Here is a 26,619-nt window from a genome sequence, read left to right on the forward strand (position 1 = left end):
AAAAATAGAATTAATTTTTATTGTTCATGAAACATTTAGGGATGATCACAAAAATAGACTGAGATTACTGTCAAATCTAGTATACATGTGCATTTGTTAAAATTACAATCTAAGATTAATAGAAAATGTAACAAGATTAGACAAAATGCTCATGTGTAGGACACTGGGGTTGTGTGTATAGCTTAAACCCCTCTTCAAACACAGGAAAGAACGGAAAAAAGAAAACAAATTCAATCTAAAGTGCTGTCGCAATGAACGTCACACATCACCTGAGACCATTCAATGTAAACCCAGCTGTGGTCAATATTAGCCCATGTGATAACTGATATTTTGTACATAATGCACAGCAATAAATACAGAATCTCATTTAAGACATTCATAGGCAGACAACTGACAGATAATATTTATCAGCACATTGCAAAATGTTAACTCTGAACAAGTGTATCAAACCTCAGAGAATTCAGTCCATAACAACAGCTCTATTAGTCACATATGATAGAAAAAAGTATATCCCAGTTTACATTCAGATATGTAGGAAAACAATTTCTCCTGTATTTTTCAACATCATTGAGAATGTAATTCTATAAAAACAATTAACAGGGAACCTTCCAAACCTCTGTAGTGCTTGATAAATTCCATTGAAAAAAAATCTAACAAACCAGCAAGCTGGTTGGAAAAACAAACAAATTATGAATGATCCTTCGTAAGATAATGTTAAGACATCTGCCAGTGTAAACGACTGCTGAATATGTATTGTCAAGTCTGACCCCTAGCTTCTTAACCCTTTGGTGTTTGCAGATCAGAGAGAATCATACAGCACCAAATAGCCATTTAATGGCTTTAGAACTTATAGCATATAAAACTTCCCCCAAATTACTACACCTACCCAGTTCCTTGAGATTTGTAAACACTACAAATGACAGGCTAGGACCTACCAGTTGTTTGGGGACATGATTGAAGATCAGAGACTGATCCCTCAACAGGCCGTTTCTTCACAAGGGGGCACCAGAGCACTACAATCTAAATGGGATTGAAACCAGTCAGACCAGTGCTGAGAACTTCCCCTCTCCTCCATCACCAGCTCTTCTCCAATAGTGACAAGCACTGTCATCACAGAGATGATCTGGTGCTTTGGGTCATGTATGAGAAAAATACATTCTAAAGTAGCGTATACAATGTGTATTGGATATTTTCTTTACAGTATTACATTTGTCCGATCGTTATTGTTCAATATTTGTGGAAAGGCTGAGGATAGAGAAATGCTTGATGTCACTTCCTGATCAACAGGACAAGAAATTTACCATGGAAACAAAGATACTGTAACAACAAACAGCTGAAATGAGTTCAGACTTATGCCACATCTTCTGGAGGTACAACACATTAGAAATAAAGTGCAAAATGACCAGACAAAAACAGTTTACAATCAATCAGACCCCATAAGGTAAACAGATCCACAACTAAACATGAAAACTGTGCGGTACAGTCCTCCTCTCATGGCAACCAGCTCAGCTGGTGCTCCAGGATGACTACCATATGTTTCTAGAGTTAGTCCACAAGCTTGACCACAGAGGCCTCAACTTAAACTCACATCTTCACCAGTCCTAATGGCTCTCGATCACAACTGGCTCATAGACACCGGCGGACACCCTGAAAGAATGAAAAGTAGGAGAGTAAGAGGTGTGTGAGTGTGTGCGTGTGTGCCTGTGTGCCTGTGTGTGTGCCTGTGTGCTCTCACCTGTTTCCAAGCTGTAGCTCATTCAGGGAAGTGGTCCCGTCTCTACTGACAAACAGTCGCAGGTTACTGTCTGAAGAGGAAACAATCACACCAAGAGCCAAATGAAACAGTACAATAGAGGCAGTTATGTACAAAAGAGATTGCAAAAATGTGCTGTACAAGTGAAAGGGCAGCCTTCATACCTTCAGTGTTACTTATGTCACCAAAGTTCTGGCTCTGGACGATCTTTTCAACTATATCGTCAGCATCGATGCGGGTGTCATTCACCCAGGAGGGATGGCTCTCCACAGAATTCTGCTTCCTCCTATCACAGGGTGGAGGGGAATGACCCAGTCATTCAACAGCAAGGTGACAAACAGCAGGTACAAAGAACAATATCAGTAGTGTTTCACTGATGGATTGGAGTGTTTCATAGATTGTGAAAACAGACACATTGGGCTAAACACATCTGGTGGGTGGGAGATAGGTCTTGCCTAGGGGGTCTGTTGGATGGCAGGATGGGCCGTGGGGGGCGAGGGGGTCTCTCTGGCCGGCAGATGTCGCTCTCCCTCTCTGGGGGGGTGTCTACAGTCACACTCAGGCCCCCAGAGGTGCTGCTTCCTGTGGAGGTGTTCCTCCGGTGTGTGAGATCAGACATACTGGAGGAGCAGGAGTGCTCGGTGCTGTAGCCTGGGGAACAAGAGTTTACATTACTGCAATTACAGTAACAAATAAATATGATCTATGGAGAGGGAAGATGGGGAACAGGAACACACACCTGAGATCTTGCTCAGCTGGCTGGCGTAGCTGGAGTTGCGAGAGTGGCCCGACTGGAACACTTCTCCTGGGCTGGCCACCTGGGTCTGGTCTGGCTCCTCTGGAAGTCCTGACATCAACCAGAAGCACACCTCAATTAGTCAGTCCCTCACCATGTCTTCCAGACCTGGGTTAACTGTTTAGTGTTGATGAGATAATCATAAAACACCCACAGTTACCAGCTTTAAATTGGATCCTTCTTGCACGTCATACCTGAGCTGATGACAGAGGGCCTGGGCTTCATGGACCGGCCCAAAGATGGGGGACGGTTAGGGGTTCCAGTGCCCTCACCCTTGCAGTCTAGCTGCAGGGTATGGTCCTGGCCTGAGATCGAGATGGACTTGGCTGTGCTGGGGGCGCTGCAAAAAACATGACTGGTCAGTCCACATTATACTGTGGGAAAAGTGGCGACAGCATCAGGTTTACTAAATGTATGATGATGAATGACAGGTCAGAGATGTGAGCATCCATCAGGTCACTCACGTTTTAAAGCACGGATCTCCAGAGAGGAGGGTCATCCCGATAGTCACCTTCAGATGAAGATCCAGACAAAGACAACTTTTATTACAATATAAAAAGTAAAAAGACAGTGAGTCATGTTTGCAGTCGCTATATCAAAATTTCCACTGAGGTGCTGGGCATCAACAGCTCTGGGTGATCAGTCGTCATGTGTCACAAGTGGTCCAGAGCCCCACCAATATCCAGGACATTTGTATGCAATTCTGGTATTTCATGTCACAACAAAACATCATATCAGTTACCAAACATTGTTTATATATATATTTTTTTTAATAGGTTTATCTAATAAAGCATACGTGGTTGCTTTCCGATTGCATTGTTGCTTTGGTCAATTTTGATTGAATAAGACCGCACAAAAATGCTGCAGTTTCAGCGTTGCTCTGTGCTTTGTGTGGTGGAGCGGCAGACAGAGAAAGTACAGAGCATAGATATCGTTGGCACAGGGTGCTGTCACTCATGGTGGAGCTAGCCAGCAAAAGCCCCTCTTCGGTGCCCAGGGGCCTGGGTTCTGGCCTACAAGCACAGTTCCAACTACTCCTACAGTTTTGCTTCGATACTGAAGTTTAACTGACGCCCGGCAAAAGACAATTTCCATAGATGGAAGTCAGATATGAAAATTCTTAAGACACTATAGTCATCACCTCTTTGCACAAAACATTCATTGAATTATTCAAATAATTGTCGCCTTGGACGCTTATTATAATTTTTTTAATCACACACAATTACAATTTTATATTCATCCAATGTCTGCCATGTTTTTGGATAACGTGATTCCGTCGTCGCTGCTTGTGCTCGCCCAAGAAAGCTCATTGTCTTTAGCAACAGATAAATCAACATCTTATGCCTGCCAACTTTGATTGGACTGATGTGTCAACTTCATAGCTTGCTAGTTCCTTACCACGCACTGTTAAACACATCTTCAAGCTAGCTAGCTTAACTAGTTTAAACATGGAACTGGAACTGTGCAATATAAGCAGCGAGAGAATAGCGTCATAAACGTTGCATATTGTTAACCAGACCCCTTTATAATAGGCAGGCAGATGCACGCAATGTCGCAATATTGCAGACCGATTACTAGCTAGTTTACTGTACAAAAGTATGCTCGACTACCATTGTCTTCCGGGTAATAAGAGCTAAAGATATGGGAAGTAGCCATAACATTTGTGTGTGGCTCAAAACAACATTTCTGGGATTGGTTATTAGCTAATTCAATGTGTAGCCAGTGGAGTGGACTGTTTTCAATGCATATCAGCTTTGTTGATTGAGTTTTCCCCACCACCATTTATGTTAAAACCATCACTGTGGGTGATCAGAAGGATGATTTCCTTTACCACTCAATATAAACGATTTACAGAGCAAAATATAACGCAACATGTGAAGTGTTGGTCCCATGTTTCATGGGCTGAAATAAAAATTCCCATAAATGTTCTATTTGCACAAAAAGCTCTCTCTGAAATGTTGTAAACCAATTTGTGTACATCCATGTCAATGAGCACTTTGCCTTTGCCAAGATAATCCATCCACCTGACAGATGTGGCATATCAGGAAGCTGATGAAACAGCATGATCATGACACAGGTGCACCTTATGCTGGGGACAAAAGGCCACTAAAATGTGCAGTTTTGTCACACAACACAATGCCACAGATGTCTCAAGTTGAGGGAGCGTGGAATTGGCATGCTGGCTGCAGGAATGTCCACCAAAGCTGTTAACATTACATTCTCTGGCAAGTTCTCTACCTTAAACCGCATCCAATATAGTTTTAGAGAATTTTGCACCCGCAGACCACATGTAAACCACGCCAGCCCAGGACCTCCATTTCCGGCTTCTTCACCTGCAAGATGGTCCGAGACCAACCACCCAGACAGCTGATGAAACTGAGGAGTATTTCTGTCTGTAATAAAGCCCCCATTCTGATTGGCTGGGCCTGGCTCCCCAGTGGGTGGGCCTATGCCTTTGTTGCCTTTATATTTTTGTTCAGTATATATTAGTTGTTCTGTTCAACCAAACCAAATCCAACCCTGAAAAAGTCCCGAGGTCAACAGTCAACTCCTGTCCACCCAAGCTTACCTTCAGTATGGAGTTGTCCTGTCTGGTATTCTTGGTGTTGTATCCCTCCAGTAGACAACATCGGACCGCAGAGCCTGAGCCAGCGAACTCTGCCATGTTTAGGTCAGTAAAACCCAGCTGAGGGAGAGCAACAGTTACATTAAAGGTAGACTCAGCGATATGACGTAGATAAAGAAAGTAAACAGCATTGTGCGTCAAACTAAGAGTGTTGAAGAGTGAGGGTCAATTTCTCCGCTGTTTTGTTGCCCTGGCTACCACGCTGTGTACAGCGTGAAGCAATCCCGTGAACATGAGCCAATACCGTGTGAGAGCAAGGTCTTGCATATCGCTCAGCTCAATATCTGCGGTGCTGCTTGTGGCAACGTCATTTCACTGAGTCTACCTTTAAGTACAGTAGTTTTAAACCTTCATATACTGTGACATACATGTAGCCATCTGGATGTAGAGACAGACTGTATATGCTCCAGACACTTAGCCCTACTGTTTCCTCATTTTAGTCTCAGGTTATCCAAGAGATGACTCTCATTTCCCTTTCTCCAGGTTTTATTTCCTCGAAGCTACTGTTTACAGATGTGTGTATTTAAGGAAGCCTACTTCCAAAGAAGAAAGGGGTTATATTTAGCTTAAGGAAATCCAGAAGCAGAACATGAGAAAAACACAGGAAGGGTCCCTGGCAACCTGAGTGTGCATTCTCTGTAAACTTTCCCCATCTAACATGGTATAGTTTACATATGCTTATACAGGAGTGCCAAAGTTGTTGCCTGTGTTTGTAGAAGTGGGGTGACTAATGTTCCTGTTTAAATGGAGTAACGGGAGTGTTTGTGTGTGTTGACATCAGGCTACAGTAAATTGTTTAAATGTGTTTATGGATATAGGATGGAGTGCTCGGGAGAAGTGGGCTCTTACCTTTGAATACGTTTTTCCTCCTTTGAGTTCCTGTAGAGAAAACAGGAAGAGGGAGATGACTCCGGAGGACTCTGACAGTTAGGCATGCAGTGGAGAGTGTGTATTTAGCACTGCTCTACCATCAGATTATAGAGGCTACAGTTCGGGGGTGTTAATTGTACATGGAAAGATGCATAATCCATTATTACATGCAGGAATCTGTAGCCCTGGCTATTCAGAGATAACAGCATAGAGCTGTGTGTTGGTAAGAGAGAGGTCTCCAATCAGTCAACACAGACCTTCCGCACAGAAACCCGACAGATCGAGGGATCCAGCACTCCAGTTGTGGGGTTGGCACTCATTTTACACAAAAAGGTGAATCTCTTCTTCCATCGAACACAGTTCTCCTGAACCTCCACTCTGTGTGACAAGAGGACAGGGATCAACAAGGGGATGGCACTACAGCACAGATGCATCAACCTCAATTTTTTTTTAAAGGAATTGGTTAACACGTCTGTTATTAGTGTCAAGAGAAATCTAAAGTGGAGAGTGAATGACAGCCATTACTGTTTGAGTGATCTCAAAAAAAGAAGTCACAAATTCAACGTAGTAAATGACATCACTTGTGCATTTGTCCTCTCTTCAATGTCTTGCTCCAATTTTAGAGAAAGTAAACCTGTTGTCGAGGAAAACGGTGAACAATAATCTACAGGCTCCTGTAAAAAAGAAAGTTGATGTAATTAGGCCAGTGCCTGACATCACCCTGTCCACCCATACGGTGAGGAAAATGGATGAGAATACAGAGTGGTTGGCATAAAACATTCCTGGTGATAATCTACTTCCCATGTTAACATGCTTTAAACCCTCCTTCTCCCAACAGGACAGATGGACTGAGTGCAAGCTTTGACAGTACTACAGTCATGCCTCGGCATGGACCCAATATCCAGCCACTCAGAATGCACAGAAGAAACTCTAGTGAATTCAGTGCTTAATGTGGACTATGGAAAGAATAAATAACCTGCAGAGCAAGAGGAGCTAAATGTATAGGGTTAGATATGCATGACCCATCATCTTCAATGCAAACACACAGCCATGGTGGACAGATCGGCCTGATTACTGTAGTGTGTACCACCTTCTGGGAGTGCTCAAACAATCAGGTATTACCAGACTGCAGTCAACTACACCAGAGGATACCCAGTGAAACATAACTATCCTCTAAAATCAGGCAAAACCCCAAACACGCTCTACAAGTGAGTAGGCAGTAAATGCAGCAGGCTTCCTGAGCGGTTGATCCAACAGAGACGTAAAGTGCCTTCAGGAAGAATTCCCTTTACTTTTCCACGTTTTGTTGTGTTACAGCCTGAATTTAAAATAGTTCAATTGAGATTTTGTGTCACTGATTTACACACAATACCCCACAACGTCATAGAGGAATTTGTAAGGATTGATGCTGGAGACGAGAAGCAGGTACAGGGAGTGAACATTTCATAAACAATGGACATGAAACAGAACAGGAACAGCATCTAGACGGGGGGGGGGGAAATAGGGCCAGCTGAAGCATGACGTGGGATGGGCGCCCACCAACCAAAACAAAAACTCCCAGATGCTTCCATTAGTGGTGTCAGCATTCTGTAAGGATCAACACTGGAGACGAGAAGCAGGTACAGGTAGTGAACATTTAATAAACAACGGACAGGAAACAGAACAGGAACAGCGCCTGGACAGGGGAAAAAAATAACGACATCAACGACAATAATGCTGACACGGGGAACCAACTGAGGAACAGACAGATATAGACGAAGCAATGAACAAAGTAAAAGGAGTCCAGGTGAGACCAATATTGTGCAGCTGTGCGTAAGGATGGTGACAGGTCGCGTAATGAAGGGCAGCCTGGCACCCTCAAGTTCTGGAGTAAGAATGTGATGTAGACAGGTGTAGACCTTTCTGTGAAATGTTTACTTACGAGCCCTAAACCAACAATCCAGTTAAAGAAAAATATGTAAGAAAAATATTTACTAAATAAACCAATGGGAAAAAAATAGCTACAATAAAATAAGGCTACATACAGGGTTACCGGTATAGAGTACCACTGTTTATATTTTCAAGCATGGTGGTGGCTGCATCATGTTATGGGTATGCTTGTCATCGGAAAGGGAGGTTGAGGATAAAAAGAAACGGAATACAGCTATAAGCGCAGGCAAAATCCTAGAGGAAAACCAACTGAACCAGGTTTTCAGACACTGGGAGATGAATTCACCTTTCAGCAGGACAATAACCTAAAACACACGGGCCAAATCTACACCGGAATTGCTTACCAAGACAACATTGAATGTTCCTGAGTGGCAGTTACAGTTTTGACTTAAAATCGTCTTGAAAAATCTATGGCAAGGCTGTCTAGCAATGAGCAACAATCAACAACAGAGCTTGAAGATGTTTTTAAAATAATAAAAATGGGCAAATATTGTACAATCCAGATGTGCAAAGCTCTTTAAGACTTACAGCTGTAATAGCCACCAAAGGTGCTTCTACAAAGTATTAACTCAGGGGTATTTCTTCATTTAATTTAATTAAATTTGCTAAAATTTCTAAAAAAGTTTTCACTTATGGGGTGTTGCGTGTAGATCCATGAGAAGAAAATAAATATTGAATACATTTTGAATTAAGACTAACAACAAAATGTGGAATAAGTCAGGGGGTATGAATACTTTCTGAAGGCACTGTACCTAAGAGTGACCATCACTGTTCTGAAATAAGCACAGGGGAGTACTACAGTCCCTTTGGTCAAGCAACAGAAAATAAACTCACTGCCATTCAGGTTGGGTGTTGTGCAGAGAGGAAGAATTTGCCCTGTGTACAGCAGTCAGATAGCACATGGTCTCTAACCAGCTGACACTTTGATTAATATAGAGCTGCAGAGGGGCTTCAGTATAGTGGTGGGTAGTCGTTGGCTCCTTGCAGGGCACAGGGCCAAGGCACGTGGTCCTACTCCATGCCATGCAATTGAGTGGCGTCATAGGATCATCTGCCCAAAGAAAAGTTCCAGGTGAGCCACATGTAATCCCTACAGTACCTCTACATCAGGGACAGCATGTCCCCAACTGCACACATGGCTTTTACGATGCAGACCCCAAGTATCAATTCCACACTTTAGGCATACTATCTGAAGTCACATGACTGACAGTGACACTTTATACACTGCTTGACTAGTACATGGCTGTCCCCTCTGCATTGACACATGGCTAAAATGCAAGAGATGTGATCCAGCCTTCCACATAATGAACATATAGCACTGTTTAAGTTAATAAAATGATTCCCTTCTCTAGTATGAGTGTCAGTTCCACAAAAACTGAACCCCACCACAGCAAGCATTTAGATTGACACTAGGAACCATCGTCGTGCGGTGAAACATTGTAAGTCATACATTTTCAATGGAAGGAAAGCGAGAGAAGAGGGGGCGGGGAGACCGGTAAAAGCGATGCGAGCATGGGTAAGGGAGCAGAGTAGGTCGGGACTAAAGTTGGAGAAATCTGAACTTTATTTACAGTTGAAGTCAAAAGTTTACATACACTTAGGTTGAAGTCATTAAAACTCATTTTTCAACCTCTCCACAAATTGATTGTTAATAAACTATAGTTTTGGCAAGTCGGTTAGGACATCTACTTTGTGCATGACACAAGTAATTTTTCCAACAATTGTTTACAGACAGATTATTTCAAATATAACTCACTGTATCACAATTCCAGTGGGTCAAAAGTTTCCATACACTAAGTTGACTATGCATTGAAACAGCTTGGAATATTCCAGAAAATGTCATGGCTTTAGAAGCTTCTCACAGGCTAATTTACGTCAAATAGAGGTGTACCTGTGTATGTATTTCAAGGCCTACCTTCAAACTCAGTGCCTCTTTGCTTGACATCATGGGACAAATCTAAAGCAAATCAGCCAAGACCTCAGAAAAAAATTGTAGACCTCCACAAGTCTGGTTCATTCTTGGGAGCAATTTCCAAAAGCCTGAAGGTACCACGTTCATCTGTACAAACAATAGTACGCAAGTATAAACACCATGGGACCACGCAGTCATCATACCACTCAGGAAGGAGACGCGTTCGGTCTCCTAGAGATGAAAGTACTTTGGTGTGAAAAGTGCAAATCAATCCCAGAACAACAGCAAAGAACCTTGTGAAGATGCTGGAGGAAACAGGTACAAACGTATCTATATCCACAGTAAAACGAGTCCTATATCGACATAACCTGAAAGGACGCTCAGCAAGGAAGAAGCCACTGCTCCAAAACCCCATAAAAAAGACAGACTACGGTTTGCAACTGCACATGGGGACAAAGATCTGACTTTTTGGAGAAATGTCCTCTGGTCTGATAAAACAAAAATAGAACTGCTTGGCCATAATGACTTTTGTTAAGTTGAGGAAAAAGGGGGAGGCTTGCAAGCCGTTGAACACCATCCCAACTGTGAAGCACAGGGGTGGCAGCATCATGTTGTGGTGGTTGCTTTGTTGCAGGAGGGACTGGTGCACTTCACAAAATAGATGTCATCATGTGGAAGGAAAAATATGTGGATATATTGAAGCAACATGAAGGCATCAGTCAGGAAGTTAAAGCTTGGTTGCAAATGAGTCTTCCAAATGGACAATGACCCCAAGCATACTTCCAAAGTTGTGGCAAAATGGCTTAAGGACAACAAAGTTAAGGTATTGGAGTGGCCATCACAAAGCCCTGACCTCAAACCTACAGAACCTTTGTGGGCAGAAATGAAAGTGTGTGCGTGCAAGGAGACCCTACAAACCTTACTCAGTTACACCAGCTCTGTCAGGAGGAATGGGCCAAAATTCACCCAATGTATTGTGGGAAGGTTGTGGAAGGCTACCTAAAACGTTTGACCCAAATGAAACAACTTAAAAGGCAATGCTACCAAATACTAATTGAATGCATGTAAACTTCTGACCCACTGGGAATGTGATGAAAGAAATAAAGGCTAAAATAAATAATTCTCTACTATTATTCTGACATTTCACATTATTGAAATAAAGTGGTGATCCTAACTGACCTAAGACAGGGAATGTCTACTAGGATTAAATGTCAGGAATTGTGAAAAACTGAGTTTAAATGTATTTGGGTAAGGTGTATGTAAACTTCCAACTTCAACTGTAAATCATCTGCGATATTGCGACGGGAGTGACCAATAGAAGCTCCTACTGGATTGGCTGACAATGGCGAGGCTAGCGTTGCTAGGCGAGTGCCACTTGTATAGCGTTAACGGCCAGTTATGGATCAGCGCAAAATGGTGGCAGCTGCTGCTAATAGTCCCCTCCCCTTAACCCATTATATTTTTGCAACTCTCACCAACACTGCACATCCAGTAACACTTCTTCCTCCCTTCTCAGTCTCTCTTTTTATGCATCTCTCACTTTAGGTCAGGAATGACTGAAACCCAGCTATGGTGTGTTAAGCCAATTGGCCAAATAAAATAGTTGTTTTTAAAGTTTCTCTAGTACACAAGTCATAACTCCACTACTGCTGCTTTGTATTACAAAAACAGATTCCAGATATTTGATTGGCTACAAACCTTCAGTAATAGTACGCCTACACAAACTCCAACAAAATTGCATGACTATAAACATTCGGTCATACTTAAAATGTCTAACATACATGAGTTCCCCATTTCCTCTCTGACTCACCTTGTACATTCTAGAAATATTTTAAAACACTTTTTATGCAAGTATTTTTGTTCACTACCATTTTAGATTTTTCAACTCTAATAGGTTCTTTATATAGTCGCCCCTTCATGTTTTGCCTTGGTCCTTAATGCTGTGCCACACACACTTGTTTAGCTCTTATCAGGAGCACCACACTAATCACTGCCCCCCCTTTGGTCTGTCTCTGAAAACTTTCTCAGCCACATTCCACATACCAGATGGCTTTATTCAACCACCATGGCAACCACACGCCTCAAATCCCCAACTACAGCGTTCATTCAAAATGAGAGTGAAAGAGCTAGAGCACTGAGGAGAGAGACATGGGGGGAGGGGGTCTGGAGACAACACTTAACAACCAAACTCATTGTAACAGCGGTATCTGAGACATTCTCGGAGTCAGTTCACAGATACAGAAGGCCACAATGTCACAGGGAGTAATCAACAGGGATCTCACCAAGGAAACGCAACACAACACACAACGCACATGAGAAAACAAGGGGAGAAATACAATATCTGAACATTGTTGAAAGACAATCCTCATTGGAGGCCAGCCCAGCTCTCAACACCAGCCTGACCGGTTACATCCAGACCCAGAGAGAGTTAAAGTAATCACAAAACAACACAAACATCAGTTAACAAAACTCAAAAAGGAAAATGCAAGTGTTGTGGCAATAAAACTACACAGGAAAAGGAAAAACAAAAGGGTGGGAACTATGACTATTGACTGAAACGGATTGAAAGTTTACACAACTGGCAGATGTTGTTGTCAAAAAAGGAAATAAGTCAGTGGAACAAAAAGTTGTTCACCACATTGAAATCACAGTCATATCCACTAGTAGCGATATCAAAAGGAATTTGTTTATTTGAGAGCTACAGTACACCGTCACCCCCTACTGTACCCCAGCTTAGGATGACTCACTCAGTCAGGCATGCTTTACTATGGGGTTCTTATCTCCCATCCTGTCCCAGAGGCTGGGTGCTGTCCTCAGGCACTCTACAGCAGCAACACATAATAGCAGCAGGCCTGTGTCAGTCACTGGCCCCTGACAGAACTCGGATAAACAGCCTAGCCCTGGAAGAGAGCAGTGTGGAGAGCGAAGGAAGCTGCAGTGAATGAGGACTTCAGGCCATGGTAGAAACAGTACACTGAGCCTACACTTGACTTTGAAAAATCTCTTTTGGTTATTGAACTACAGTAAGTGAAGTGGATTTACACCCGGTAACAGAATTGCATCATGGGTCGCTGATTTCTGTATTACACAGAAATGTGTTATTATGGATATGAATGTCATTCTCTTTATGGTGATGTATTCTAAATATGTACACAAAATTAGAAATATGCAATATCCTCCATTGCATATAGGGTATCATTTTACACACTGGCTATTATTTTAGTGAACTCCGCCCCACAAAATAAATTTTATTGGTTGGTCCAAACCAAGTACGATATTCATACTGAACAAAAATAAAACACAACATGCAACAATTTTACTGAATTACAATTCATATAAGGAAATCAGTCAATTGAATTAAATGCATTAGGCCCTAATCTATGGATTTCCTGACTGAGCAAGGGTGCAGCCCTGGGAGGACATAGGCCAGCCACTGGGGCCCAGCCAATCAGAATTAGTTTATTCCCACAAAAGGGCTTTATTACAGATAGAAACACTCCTCAGTTTCTGGGTGGCTGGTCTCCCGCGGGTGAAGAAGCCCGCAGGTGAAGACGCCAGATGTGGAGGTCCTGGGCTGGCGTGGTTACATGTGGTCTGCGGTTGGAGGCTGGTTGGACGAACTGCCAAATTCTCAAAAATGTATGTTGGAGGAAGCTTATGGTAGAGAAATTAACATTAAATTCTCTGACAACAGCTCTGGTGGACATTCCTGCAGGTAGCATGCCAATTGCATGCTACCTCAAAGGTTGAAGCATCTGTGATAGTGTGACAAAACTGCACATTAAAAAAAATTTAAAAAAAGTGGACTCTTATTGTCCCCAGCACAAACTACACCTGTGTAATGATCAAGGTGTTTAATCAGCTTATTGATATGCCACCCTTGTCAAGTGGATGGATTATCTTTGCAAATGAGAAATGCTCACTAACAGGGATGTAAACACATTTGTGCACAAACAGAAATAAAAGGGTTTTGTGCGTATGGAACATCTCTGGGATTTGTTGTATTTCAACCCATGAAACATAGGACTAACACTACACATGTTGCGTTTATATTTTTGTTCAGTAAATAACACAGGTTTGGACATCAAACTAGAGTACAGTTCAGCAGAGTAGAGTTCAGTACAATTCAATAAGTTAGTGTACTCAACTCTACTTACATTTTAAAAACTTGTGAAACAGTTGTTTCAGATTTTGTCCGGTCCAAATCTGAACCATTCTTTGAGTAAATTTACAAGCACACTAAGTTTGATATTATTAAATTGATTATGGCAGGAGGCAGATTATGCAATACTCTGTTTATCGTCATAAGGTCAAAAACAAAGCATAACCGATTAAAACACCTGGTTTTCTGAGCAATCTTTCAAATGATTATGGGATGTAAACACCTTAAAAATCGGTGTTCCAGCGGTGTATTAGACCTAGCCGTGTGCTTGCGGCATCTGATCGAGCCTCCCTCTTTAGCGCGAGTGAAGTGTGTTCGGAACAAATTAATGTATGCGTAGTAAAATTATTTTTCACATACAAACTTAACATGCATGAACTCAGAATCAAATATGCTCCCCAAAAATAACATGTTCGCTGTGGTAGAACATTATCTTGATTGGAAATTGTCTGCATTTCTAAGTGCTATCAGGTAGCCTGATTTCAGATGTGTCCATGTAAACAGGGTTATTAGGGGAATCATTATTGCAAAGCATGTAACATTTTAAATCAAACTATTATATTAATCTATCCACAATAAATGACATTATTGTGTGAATGTAACCATACTCATTGACGTCTATGTTTGGGCCAAATCAAGGCCAGTCCGGACCAAAAACTAACATCTGTGGATGTTGAAAACAAGGCAGGGAGGACTGACCAAATATCAACTGCTTTTCAACATCCATGGACGTCCGGTATTGGTTGGTGCACAGTGGTTAAGGATGCTGGTTACAGTAAATGCAAAGAGGGGGATCAAGGGTAGGTGTCAGTAAGAGCTGGGAGAGATGACATTAACTGGAGAGAGAAGCAGAAAGGTGGGGGGGGGGGGGTTGTCCAGACTGTTTTAACACTTGCTTTGCAGGTGACCCAACTGTGGTTTGTGACTAATATGATTACCCATTGTAGCAAATTCAAATGCAGTAAATCAGTTACTGATTTTTCTGAAATTCTGTTACCAGTTCTTAAGCAAGGCAAATAATTTATCCAAAACTAAGTATAAGTGTTGATATTAGTTGGCAGTTACTTATTAGTTACTTCAACAGGATTGTGTTTTGATGTATTTATAAACAGCCTTTAAAACAGGTTCTGGTAGATGTTTTCCAATACCCCTTTTCCATCTGTGTGACGACAAATCAAATCCTTTGCTTATTCTTAATATTTTGGATAGAAAATGTTAGGAAAATGTATAAACCTTGTGTTTTAAAATGTATTAAAAAATATATATAAATACAATCCTAGCTGATAATTGACATGCTCCTTTGAACTTTACATGTTGGTGCGTATGGGTCCTTTTACATGGAAATGCCCTTGTCTAATCAAGGCGTATGAGGCTCCAGTCCAGGTCATTAATGCAGTTATCAAATGTAGGCAATGTCGCATTTCAATACAAAATACAGTCAGTAGCCTGCACTAATACTAAATTAGCATGTACACTGTACATTCATTGAAAGTGAAGGCCATTTTAAAACAGGATGCTCCTCTTGATTACCTGGTCAAAGACCAGAAGAGGCGTGGCAGACCCTCGTCTCTGTTCTATGGATGGGGCAAAAGACTTGATGGGAAAACAGGAAACAGCTGGACAGCAGCCTGTCCCAGTGAGTCAACCTCCATGTCCGCTAATTTTACTCTTCTTTCAATTCCCCCACTCTCCACTTCACTAATAAGTGGAATAAAAAAATAAAAAAAATAAAACAATTGTGATAAATGCAACAGTTGGACAATGTATGAAGATACTCCAAACCTGTCAATCCATCAGATACTGACTGAATTATAGCACATAAAACATTTTACTAGCTCAGACAACTAAATAATGGAGTTCAGGGATTTGTGGGAATTTAGGTATTCAATTTATTATTTTAAAAAAGTATTAGAATGCACTTATATATATATATATATATAAATGGAATCAGGTATTTAAAATTGTGGGGGGAATGTAGATGTGCCTCATTTGCATAAATAGACTGGTTATATTTGCATGTATGAATAAATTAACAAGGCGGGGGCAAGGCTGCCACCATCCAAAACTTACTGTCTACCCTACCTGCATTCACCTGCCCTGTCTAGACTGCCTCGTGAATTACTGTTGTTCTAACATTCTGTTGCATTATTCAACAAGTGTGTCAATTGCAGGAAACCCTCTGATTAAAAATCACCACATTTGGCTCTAGATTACACCTACTGTATGCATAATTTACATTGTTTGCGAGATCTAATATCACTATAAGTGTCCATTTTCGGGAGTTGCTTTCATTACAGAGCATCTCATTTGCAAATAATTCAACTGTAATAAATTATTACCTTTTCAAAAGACACAAAAAATGAACACCCATCAAAATAAAGTGCTGTTTCTTGTGATGATGCGTTAAATCCCAGACGAAGCGTTAGCGTTATTATCGACTCAACGGAAAGACAATGTATTCCATTGAACTCATTTCAGCCATTACTGGGGTGTGTTTGACATGTCATTACAAACATTTCCGTTGTCGTAACGTTGACGCGGAAAAACGATAGGTACAAGCAAGAGTATGAAAGTCGCAGGAGTAAAATGAAAGTAATCAATCCAGCATGATTTAAGTGACAAGTGTATTTTGCACTTTTCAAACACAGGAAATGGAGATCTGAAAAAGACAGATTTTTTTTATTTATTTAACCTTTAACTAGGCAAGTCAGTTAAGAACCAATTCTTATTTACAATGACGGCCTACCCCGGCCAAACCCTAACCCAGATGACGCTGGGCCGATTGGGAGCCCCATAGGGCGGGGCACAATCACGGCCGGTTGTGATACAGCCTGGAATTGAACCAGGGTCTGTAGTGACGCCTCTAACACAGATGCAGTGCCTCAGACCGCTAAGCCACTCGTGTGGGCGGGGCATGAGTGTTGCTACTTCCATCCAATTGTCCATGATCAGATGTGTCCTCTGTTAATCAGGAAGGAGAGCAGTCTGTGTGCAGAACACAGCAGGCATCCAGGCAGGGAAGAGGGAACCTGAACATTCCCCACCATGTCTGTACCATGCAGCCCAGGCCAAATCTTTTCCAGTTCAGGAAATGGATCTTATCAGGCCCCACTGCCACATCAAAGAACACGCTCTGCTCACTGCTGGCTCTTAAAGCTAGACAAACAAAACAGATATGGGTGCTAAAACACAAACCCATGCATGGGAGTACAAATGGCTCTTCCTCTGCCAAAACCCTACAGGGGAATGTATGGCTCGCTGGCAGCCACTGGGCTGTTTTCCCTTTTACATTTGAAGAACAGTGGTAATTCAGCACAGAAAGCAATATACAATATGTAGTGTAGCTCTTAGCAAGACCTACATCAGAAGACCCAAAAATGAGCTTCCAGAGTCACATAACAGCATGTGATTCCCCTTGCTTACAGCTTGTGCTACAACCATTAGGACTGAAGCATTTCCACACTATGGAACATGGCCCATTGGTCAAACTCCATGGATTTCAGAACTATTTCAGACACAACTACAGAACAAAGGGAGTTGTGTGTACTGCACTCCCCAGGCCCTGTGACATAACACGACATCTCTAGCAGAGACAGTGGGATCCCCCCCAAATTAGTCTCTTTTTCTAAGAAGCCCTTGTTTTCTGCACTTGGGTAACAGAGATAATCAGAGACAGAGTTGATAGATAACTCGAGCAGATTGGATGGAGACAACCTGTTATATAATGCTCAAAAACAGGCTTCATGGGTGCACAGCACACCAGGGTCTTGTATCATCGCATGGTAAAGGAGGTAGAGGGCAACATAGTTCAAAAAGAAGTGTGTTAATCAATGATGACAGGCATAGGAGAAAAACAAAAGCCATATACAGACCTGGGACACAGGGTGGCCACAGTTCCGAAGTTCAGTTAGGACATACTGCATCATAAGGTTCTCCATAGTGGGGAGAAAGATGAGCTCTTATCTGAAAGCCCAGAAAAATGGTTTCCTCACAGGTCAACCAGACGGGACATGCTCCAGCTATTCTGAGGTGGAAGAACCTGACTGGTAATATGGAATCAATGGCAAATTCAAAGTGTGAAAGGAAACTCAGCTGTATATTAATAAAATATACATATTGGTAATGTCCTTGAAGACTGTGTGCAGTCCTGCTGGCAGTGTAAACTGAGGCTGACATGAACAGTTAATGTTCTCTATATATACACACAAACATATGAGGACACCCCTTCAAGTTACTGTATTCAGCTATTTCAACCACAACCGTTGCTGATATACATTTAAAATTGAGCACACAGCCATGCAATTTCCATAGACAAACATTGGCAGTAGAATGGCCTTACTGATGCAACCTTCAAACTTCTCTCCTGCTAGAGCTGCCCTGGTAAACTCTAAGTGCTGTTATTGTGAAGTGGAAACATCTAGGAGCAACAACGGCTCAGCTGAGAAGTTGTAAGCCGCAAAAGCTCACAGAACGGGCCCACCAAGTGCTTAAGCACGTAGAGTGAAAATAATAACCTCTCCTCAGTTGCAACACTCACTACAGAGGTCCAAACTGCCTCTAGAAGCAACGTCAGCACAAGAACAGTTTGTTGGGAGCTTCATGAAATGAGTTTCCATGGCCGAGCAGCCGCACACAAGCCTAAGCTCACCATGTTCAATGCCAAGCATCGGCTTGAGTGGTGTAAAGCTTGCCGCCATTGGACTCTGGAGCAGTGGAAACATGTTCTCTGGAGTGATGAATCACGCTTCACCATCTGGCAGTCCGACGGATGAATCTGGGTTTAGCGGATGCCAAGAGAACGCTACCTGCCGAATGCATAGTGCCAACTGTAAAGTTTTGTGGAGGAGGAATAATGGTCTGCGGCTGTTTTTCATGGTTCTGGCTAGGCCCCTTAGTTCCAGTGAACACTACAGCATGCAATGGCATTCTAGATGAGTCTGTGCTTCCAACTATCTGGAAACAGTTCCTGTTTCAGCACGACAATGCCCCCGTCCACAAAGCGAGATCCATACAGAAATGGTTTGTCGAGAGCGGTGTGGAAGAACACGTGACTGGCCTGCACAGAGCCCTGATTTTAACCCCATCGAATACCTTTGGGGTGAATTGGAACGCCGACTGCGAGCCAGGCCTAATCGCCCAACATAGTGCCCAAACTCACTAAATGCTCGTGGCTGAATGGAAGCAAGTCCCTGCCGCATTGTTTCAACGTCTAGTGGAAAGCCTTCCCAGAAGAGTGACAGCTGTTGTAGCAGCAAAGAGGGACCAACTGAATATTAATTCCCATGATTTTGCAATGAGAGGTTTGACAAGCAGGTATCCACATGACCAAAAGTATAAATGTGGCTTGACAAATGCTTATGAAGTCAGATCCAAACAGTTCTCTTTGAGACAATACTCAGGATCCCTTAATCATGTTTTTGCACAGCTACCCTTCATCCGATGTCACACAACCCTCTACCTAACATTGTGAAAGCCCCAGAGAAGCATCACTTCCCTCTCCAGCCTACTTTTCAACAAACACTCCCAGATCAAATACCAGGCTCCTTTTGTGTTCCCATTTATATTACTAAAGTAAACAATGCCCACTCACATAAACATGTGTTTTATTTCACCAGGTGTTAGTCTTCCAGTGTTTGGGTGTGTAGCTGAAGGAGAGGAAGAACAACAACATTCTACCATCTCTACTTCCATCATTTTTCCTAAAAGCTCTCCCATCTCTGTACAATTAGTGTTGTGTGCTTTAGGGAAGGAGTCAGTAGGTGTCAGTTTTCACAATCAGATCCAGACCATTACAAGTCACCCTGTCTGCCCAAAGTGAGCTAATTCCTCCTGGTAAATGTCCTCTAACTCCAACCACTACACTCTGTCTGGGGCAACATGGAAAAGACACAAAAGCTGTTGATGTGTTGAGGTTGGGGAGGGGAAGGATTGTATGTGACTTGAATGGAAATGTACAACTTGGAGGACAGAGAGCTTAGACCAATGTCTGCAGAGGGCTTTTCTCCAACTCAATTCTTTCTTAGTTACCAGTCTGACCCACTTGGCTTGGTTCTAAACCAGAGCTTGGAAGTTATTGCTGTATCAGTGGCCTGCCATATTCCAGCCACAAACCCTTCATCTTAAGGATCTGCCCCATGCTACGTTAGCTCCCTCATCCCGCAGGGGACCCACCTATCCTGTAGAGGTTAATTCGTTTTTTAGCTATTTGGTTTGCTGAGTGATACCTCGCAACCCCCCCCCCCCACACACACACACACACACACACACATTTTGTCCATATAATTGTCATTTGGGAGGAAGGATTGTTGACATATTTGACATTTATATCAAAAAGCTGAATTGAGAAATAATTTATCAAAGTTGGCAAAAAAATGTATTATACTCCATAGTGTTTCATCTGTAGGTGCTACAAAGCAAACATTGGTGTCATATGAAGCTGTATCGCTTGCTTTGTAATATGAGTAGTACTTTGATTTCAAAAACTCATTTTTTACATTCATTTATGAATATAGAAAGATAAAACATGAATATTGAAAATATAATATCTGGGATTTTGATAATTTTCCCATATATTGTTGAACATAATATGCTGTACGGGCATAATCAAAGTTCCAGAGTGGAATCTCTGTTACTGTTACAGTTATTGTCTAATTTGTAAGCATTACCAACAGAGTGAATGTTTAAACCAGTGGTATTTAAACTTTTTCAGCGGGGACCCCATTTTTTCCACCAGAGTTTCTGGGGACCCCATTATGTATTTCTTGCAACCCCACCCCAAATCTTATTATAAAATCTTTTTTTTTTTTTTATCAATCAATTTAGATTTTTACATCAACAAATAACCTTCAATTCATGAAAATGAAAAGAAAACAATAAATATATTTACTCAATAAAAATTGTATCTTTCAAATGATCTTTCTCAAAAACATGTGTATAGTGTTCAATGACCTGTACTCTTAAGTTTGTAGTCGCCACTCAAAAAAAAAAAAAAAAAAAAAAAATATTGATTGGTTTACATTTTAGCAACCCCACTGCAGTTCCGGTCACGACCCGACTTTGAATAACAATTGTTTAAATTGATTCAAAATTATGGCCCTCTGCTGGTGACTTGTGGGATGTGCAATGATATAGTTAAAAGGAGGGCTGTGATTGGTTACATTGCCATTTGCTCTGTATAAAATGGACCATAACTTTAAAACTAGCAGAGATTACACTCTGGAACGTTGATATGCCAGTACAGTGTATTATGTTCAACGATATATAGAACAATTTGGTATATTTTCAAAATTCATGTTTATATTCTTCCATATATTAATGTAGAAATGATTTTTATTGAAATAATAATACTACTCATATTACAGAGCAAGTGATAAAGCCAGATGCATTTTTGGCATCTACAGATGAAACATTATAGTCTTAAAGGAGGCCTGGGTAAGGCCAAAATGTAATACATATGCCAACTTTTATTAATTATTTATGCTTTTAGATACAAATGTCTAGGTCAAAAATACTTTCTCCAACGCACTATTCTATGGATTACATTTCGTGAAAATCCCCAAAATCATGGTATTATTTTCTACTGTTTCGTGAGGAATCACTGATATAAAGCTTAAGGATGGTTGGTTAACAACTAAAATGTTTAGATGAAGTTATGGATGCAAGGACTGACAGTGCATAAAACCAACATGACAATTTTAGTCAGGCCTAGGCTGCTTTGAATCTAAACAGGTTTTGTTTACAAAGACATCGTTTACAAACCATGCAGAAAAACAACATTGTGTTTTGGGTTATGATAGATTAAGAGTGGTGTGAGGCATTTCACAAGTTATAACATTATGACAGCAGTTTGGTTATTATGTAGACCACTGTATTGCCCATGCGACATGCGCACAATTCATGCCCACAGCGAGCACAAAATAACATTTTACCTTGATGAAGTTGCAACAAAGTCTCCACCGTCCAACAATCGAAGCTTGCAGAACAATACTCCGTTGACAAAAGGCACAGCGGTCAGCTCCTCCAATGTCAAATGTGTCTGAAACTTGAATTTCTTCTTTTTCACAAAAAAAGCCATTGATGAAGGATATTTTAATGAACCTATAAACAATGATTTAAAAAAACATGATTAAGGGGCTGATAAGCCTCGTTCATAGATAAAAACGCGACAGCCTACATAAAATATTAATTCATATTACATTCTAAACCGATGTGAATATAACACATTGAAACAAACTTGCAAACTGATCACCCCAAAACATTGATTACATACCTTGAGACCGAACCACAGTTTAGATTTTCACGTCACAACTTTTTCTTGTGTGCTTGATGCAATGCGGGCTCAAATGCTGTTGGGCTAACGACCCGCCAGCTTGGAGAACAAACCATAGTAGAACAAGTAACACATTTGTCTGAAACTTTTAAACTTTTCTGTTCAAACCAGCCTCTGATGCTATATGAAATACAAATCCTGACATGTATCTCTTTTTCACATATCGCCAGCTAAAGATAGGAAAGAGACAAGTCACATGCCATTGGTGACCCACACTCTTAAAGAAAGACAACCCTAATGGACAGTATTATTACCCCGAAACAATACCGTTGATGGAGTTCGAATACCTGAGCCACGGTGTACCGGTCTATGGCCGGTGACGTAACGGGAAAAACGGTGAAGGAGGAGCGCCCTTCTCAAAACAAACAGTAATCTGCGCCAATGTTGTCAAGAAGGCAAAATTGTGTATCATACAGAAATCTACATTTATTTTCCAGAAAATATATTTTTTTGAATTTTCTAACAAGTTTTCATTGGCAATAAGTTTTTATCAAAAGCAATCACTTTTACACAATCCTACTCATTTCTCCAGGTGCCTAGGCTACATAACTTAACTAACTTGTTCTGAGAAGATTTAGCCGTGGGCTTTGAACTGGGAATCTGGCTGCCCGGTTCCAAAACGAATGCAATCACTTTTTATCCAAAGCAAACTCCTCTCACTGGGATAACCCGGCCCAATAATCGAATCCCTTTATTGTTTAATTAGCTCCGCCCCTGTATGGTCAGGCGTCATTGACAGTGTTGGCTCGTGCTCCCATCGAACGACCTGAATACGACCCCTTGTGGCTATGCATAAGAGGTTGGACTGGTGTCATAGACGACATTTAACACAGTAAATGTAAATCCGAGACATGCAATTTAGTATAATATGTTACTTTTGGTATGGTTACATCACAGGAGGTTGGTGGCACACTAATTTGGGAGGACAGGCTTGTGGTAATGGCTTGAGTGGAATAAGTGGAATGGTATCAAATACATCAAACACATACTTTCCAGGTTAATATTATGAGCCTTCCTCACCTCAGCACCCTCCACTGGGTTACATACGATCACAAGCATTTTGCAACACCCGCAATAACATCTGCTAAATATGTGTATGTGACCAATAGAATTTGATTTGATTTGATAGAACAACATTTATTGGATATTTCAAACTTTTTTAACAAATCAAAAACTGAAAAAATGGGCGTGCAAAATTATTCAGCCCCTTTACTTTCAGTGCAACAAACTCTCTCCAGAAGTTCAGTGAGGATCTCTGAATGATCCAATGTTGCCCTAAATGACTAATGATGATAAATACAATCCACCTGTGTGTAATCAAGTCTCCGTATAAATGCACCTGCACTGTGATAGTCTCAGAGGTCCGTTAAAAGCGCAGAGAGCATCATAAAGAACAAGGAACACACCAGGCAGGTCCGAGATACTGCTGTGAAGAAGTTTAAAGCCGGATTTGGATACAAAAAGATTTCCCAAGCTTTAAACATCCCAAGGAGCATTGTGCAAGCGATAATATTGAAATGGAAGGAGTATCAGACCACTGCAAATCTACCAAGACCTGGCCGTCCCTCTAAACTTTCAGCTCATACAAGGAGAAGACTGATCAGAGATGCAGCCAAGAGGCCCATGATCACTCTGGATGAACTGCAGAGATCTACAGCTGAGTTGGGACACTCTGTCCATAGGACAACAATCAGTCGTATATTGCACAAATCTGGCCTTTATGGAAGAGTGGCAAGAAGAAAGCCATTTCTTAAAGATATCCATAAAAAGTGTTGTTTAAAGTTTGCCATAAGCCACCTGGGAGACACACCAAACATATGGAAGAAGGTGCTCTGGTCAGATGAAACCAAAATTGAACTTATTGGCAACAATGCAAAACGTTATGTTTGGCGTAAAAGCAACACAGCTCATCACCCTGAACACACCATCCCCACTGTCAAACATGGTGGTGGCAGCATCATGGTTTGGGCCTGCTTTTCTTCAGCAGGGACAGGGAAGATGGTTAAAATTGATGGGAAGATGGATGGAGCCAAATACAGGACCATTCTGGAAGAAAACCTGATGGAGTCTGCAAAAGACCTGAGACTGGGACGGAGATTTGTCTTCCAACAAGACAATGATCCAAAACATAAAGCAAAATCTACAATGGAATGGTTCAAAAATAAACATATCCAGGTGTTAGAATGGCCAAGTCAAAGTCCAGACCTGAATCCAATCGAGAATCTGTGGAAAGAACTGAAAACTGCTGTTCACAAATGCTCTCCATCCAACCTCACTGAGCTCGAACTGTTTTGCAAGGAGGAATGGGAAAAAATGTCAGTCTCTCGATGTGCAAAACTGATAGAGACATACCCCAAGCGACTTACAGCTGTAATCGCAGCAAAAGGTGGCGCTACAAAGTATTAACTTAAGGGGCTGAATAATTTTTCACGCCCAATTTTTCAGTTTTTGATTTGTTAAAAAAGTTTGAAATATCCAATAAATGTCGTTCCACTTCATGATTGTGTCCCACTTGTTGTTGATTCTTCACAAAAAAATACAGTTTTATATCTTTATGTTGGAAGCCTGAAATGTGGCAAAAGGTCGCAAAGTTCAAGGGGGCCGAATACTTTTGCAAGGCACTGTACTAAATAAAATGTCTCCGATTTACGTACAAAATCATATGAAATGCTCTGAGACCACGTTGCAGAGGTGGGTATGTTCCTCATATGTACAGTCATTGGTAGGTACACTGCCTATCATAAGTATTCACCCCCTTGGATATCTTCATATTTTATTATGTTACAAAGTGGGATTAAAATGCATATCATTTTAAAAAATGGTCAATGATCTACACAATATACTCTGTAAAGTCAAAGTGTAAGAAACATTCTAACAATTCTTTAAGATGAATGAAAAATAAATCACTAATATATACTACATGACCAAAAGTATGTGGACATCTGTTCATCGAACATCTCATTCCAAAATCATGGGCATTAATATGGACTTGGTCCCCCCTTTGCTGCTATAACAGCCTCCAAACTTCTGGGAAGGCTTTCCACTAGATGTTGGAACATTGCTGCAGAGATTTGCTTCCATTCAGCAACAAGAACATTAGTGAGGTAGGGCACTGATTTTGAGCTATTAGGCCTGGCCCGTAGTCGGTGTTCCAATTCATCCTAAAGGTGTTCGATGGGGTTGAGGTCAGGGCTCTGTGCAGGCCAGTCAAGTTCTTCCATACCAATCTCAACCAACCATTTCTGTATGGACCTCACTTTGTGCACATGGGCATTGTCATGCTGAAACAGGAACTGTTTCAAACTGTTGCCACAAAGTTGGAAGCACAGATTCATCTAGAATGTCATTGTATTCTGCAGCATTAAGATTTCCCTTCACTGGAACTAAGGGGCCTAGCCCGAACCATGAAAAACAGCCTTAGACTATTATTCCTCCTCCACCAAACTTTACAGTTGGCACTATGCATTCGGGCAGGTAGCATTCTCTTGGCATCAGCCAAACTCAGACTGCCAGATGGTGAAGCATGATTCATCACTCCGGAGAACGCGTTTCCACGCGTGTCCAATGGCGGTGACCTTTACACCACTCTAGGCAATTGGCATTGCACATGGTGAGCTTAGGCTTGTGTGCAGCTGATCGGCCATGGAAATCCATTTCATGAAGCTCCCGGCAAACAGTTCTTGTGCTGACGTGCTTCCAGAGGCATTTTGGAACTCAGTAGTGAGTGTTGCAACCAAAGACAGACAATTTTTACTCGCTATGCACTTCAGCACTCGGCAGTCCCATTCTGTGAGTTTGTATGGCCTACCACTTCACAGTTGAGCCTCTGTTGCTCCTAGACTTTCCAGTTCACAATAACAGCACTTACAGTTGACCGGGCAGCCCTAGCAGGGCAGGAAATTGATGAACTGAGTTGCTGGAAGGGTGGCATCCTATGAAGGTGCCACGTTGAAAGCTCTTCAGTAAGGCCAGTCTACTGCCAATGTGTATCTATAGAGATTTCATTGCTGTGTGCTCGATTTTATACACCTGTCAGCAACGGGTGTGGCTGAAATAGACAAATCGACTCATTTGAAGTGGTGTCCACATACTACACTACCGGTCAAAAGTTTTAGAACACCTACTAAGGTTTTTTTTTTTTTTTTTTACTATTTTCTACATTGTAGAATTATAGTGAAGACATCAAAACTATGAAATTACACATATGGGATCATGTAGTAACCAAAAACGTTTTAAACAAAT

The 26,619-nt window shown here is 41.5% G+C and overlaps 1 protein-coding gene across 2 annotated transcripts; it reads right to left on the reverse strand.

The window, feature by feature from the left end:
• Nucleotides 1-22,991, reverse strand: eeig1a (estrogen-induced osteoclastogenesis regulator 1a). Of its 2 annotated transcripts, none has more exons than XM_035735750.2 (12): nucleotides 22,318-22,991; nucleotides 21,977-22,145; nucleotides 6,303-6,423; nucleotides 6,025-6,054; nucleotides 5,119-5,235; nucleotides 3,014-3,060; nucleotides 2,744-2,889; nucleotides 2,493-2,600; nucleotides 2,209-2,404; nucleotides 1,918-2,039; nucleotides 1,736-1,805; nucleotides 1-1,647 (listed from the first exon to the last, which is right to left on the reverse strand). In XM_035735750.2, exons 2-12 carry the CDS (start codon nucleotides 22,120-22,122, stop codon nucleotides 1,602-1,604), a joined length of 1,149 nt encoding a protein of 382 aa, XP_035591643.1. In that variant the 5' UTR covers nucleotides 22,123-22,145; nucleotides 22,318-22,991; the 3' UTR covers nucleotides 1-1,601. The 2 variants fall into 2 exon arrangements, with proteins under 2 accessions (XP_035591643.1, XP_035591644.1); XM_035735751.2 differs by having other exon boundaries at nucleotides 21,977-22,098; nucleotides 22,318-22,987.
• Between the last annotated feature and the right edge of the window lie 3,628 nt (nucleotides 22,992-26,619).

This window comes from Oncorhynchus keta, chromosome 25 (genome assembly GCF_023373465.1).
Source record: "Oncorhynchus keta strain PuntledgeMale-10-30-2019 chromosome 25, Oket_V2, whole genome shotgun sequence".
NCBI lineage: Eukaryota > Metazoa > Chordata > Actinopteri > Salmoniformes > Salmonidae > Oncorhynchus > Oncorhynchus keta.

What these genes read in the sequence shown, in the direction of transcription:
- eeig1a (XM_035735750.2), bottom strand. Translation starts at nt 22,122, where the DNA reads ATGGCTTTTTTTGTGAAAAAGAAGAAATTCAAGTTTCAGACACATTTG. An exon ending in TTTGTTGCAACTTCATCAAG is followed by an intron (nt 6,424 to 21,976) that starts GTAAAATGTTAT and finishes CTTGTCACACAG; the next exon opens with AGTGGAGGTTCAGGAGAACT. An exon ending in GGAGATCCGTGCTTTAAAAC is followed by an intron (nt 2,890 to 3,013) that starts GTGAGTGACCTG and finishes TGTTTTTTGCAG; the next exon opens with CGCCCCCAGCACAGCCAAGT.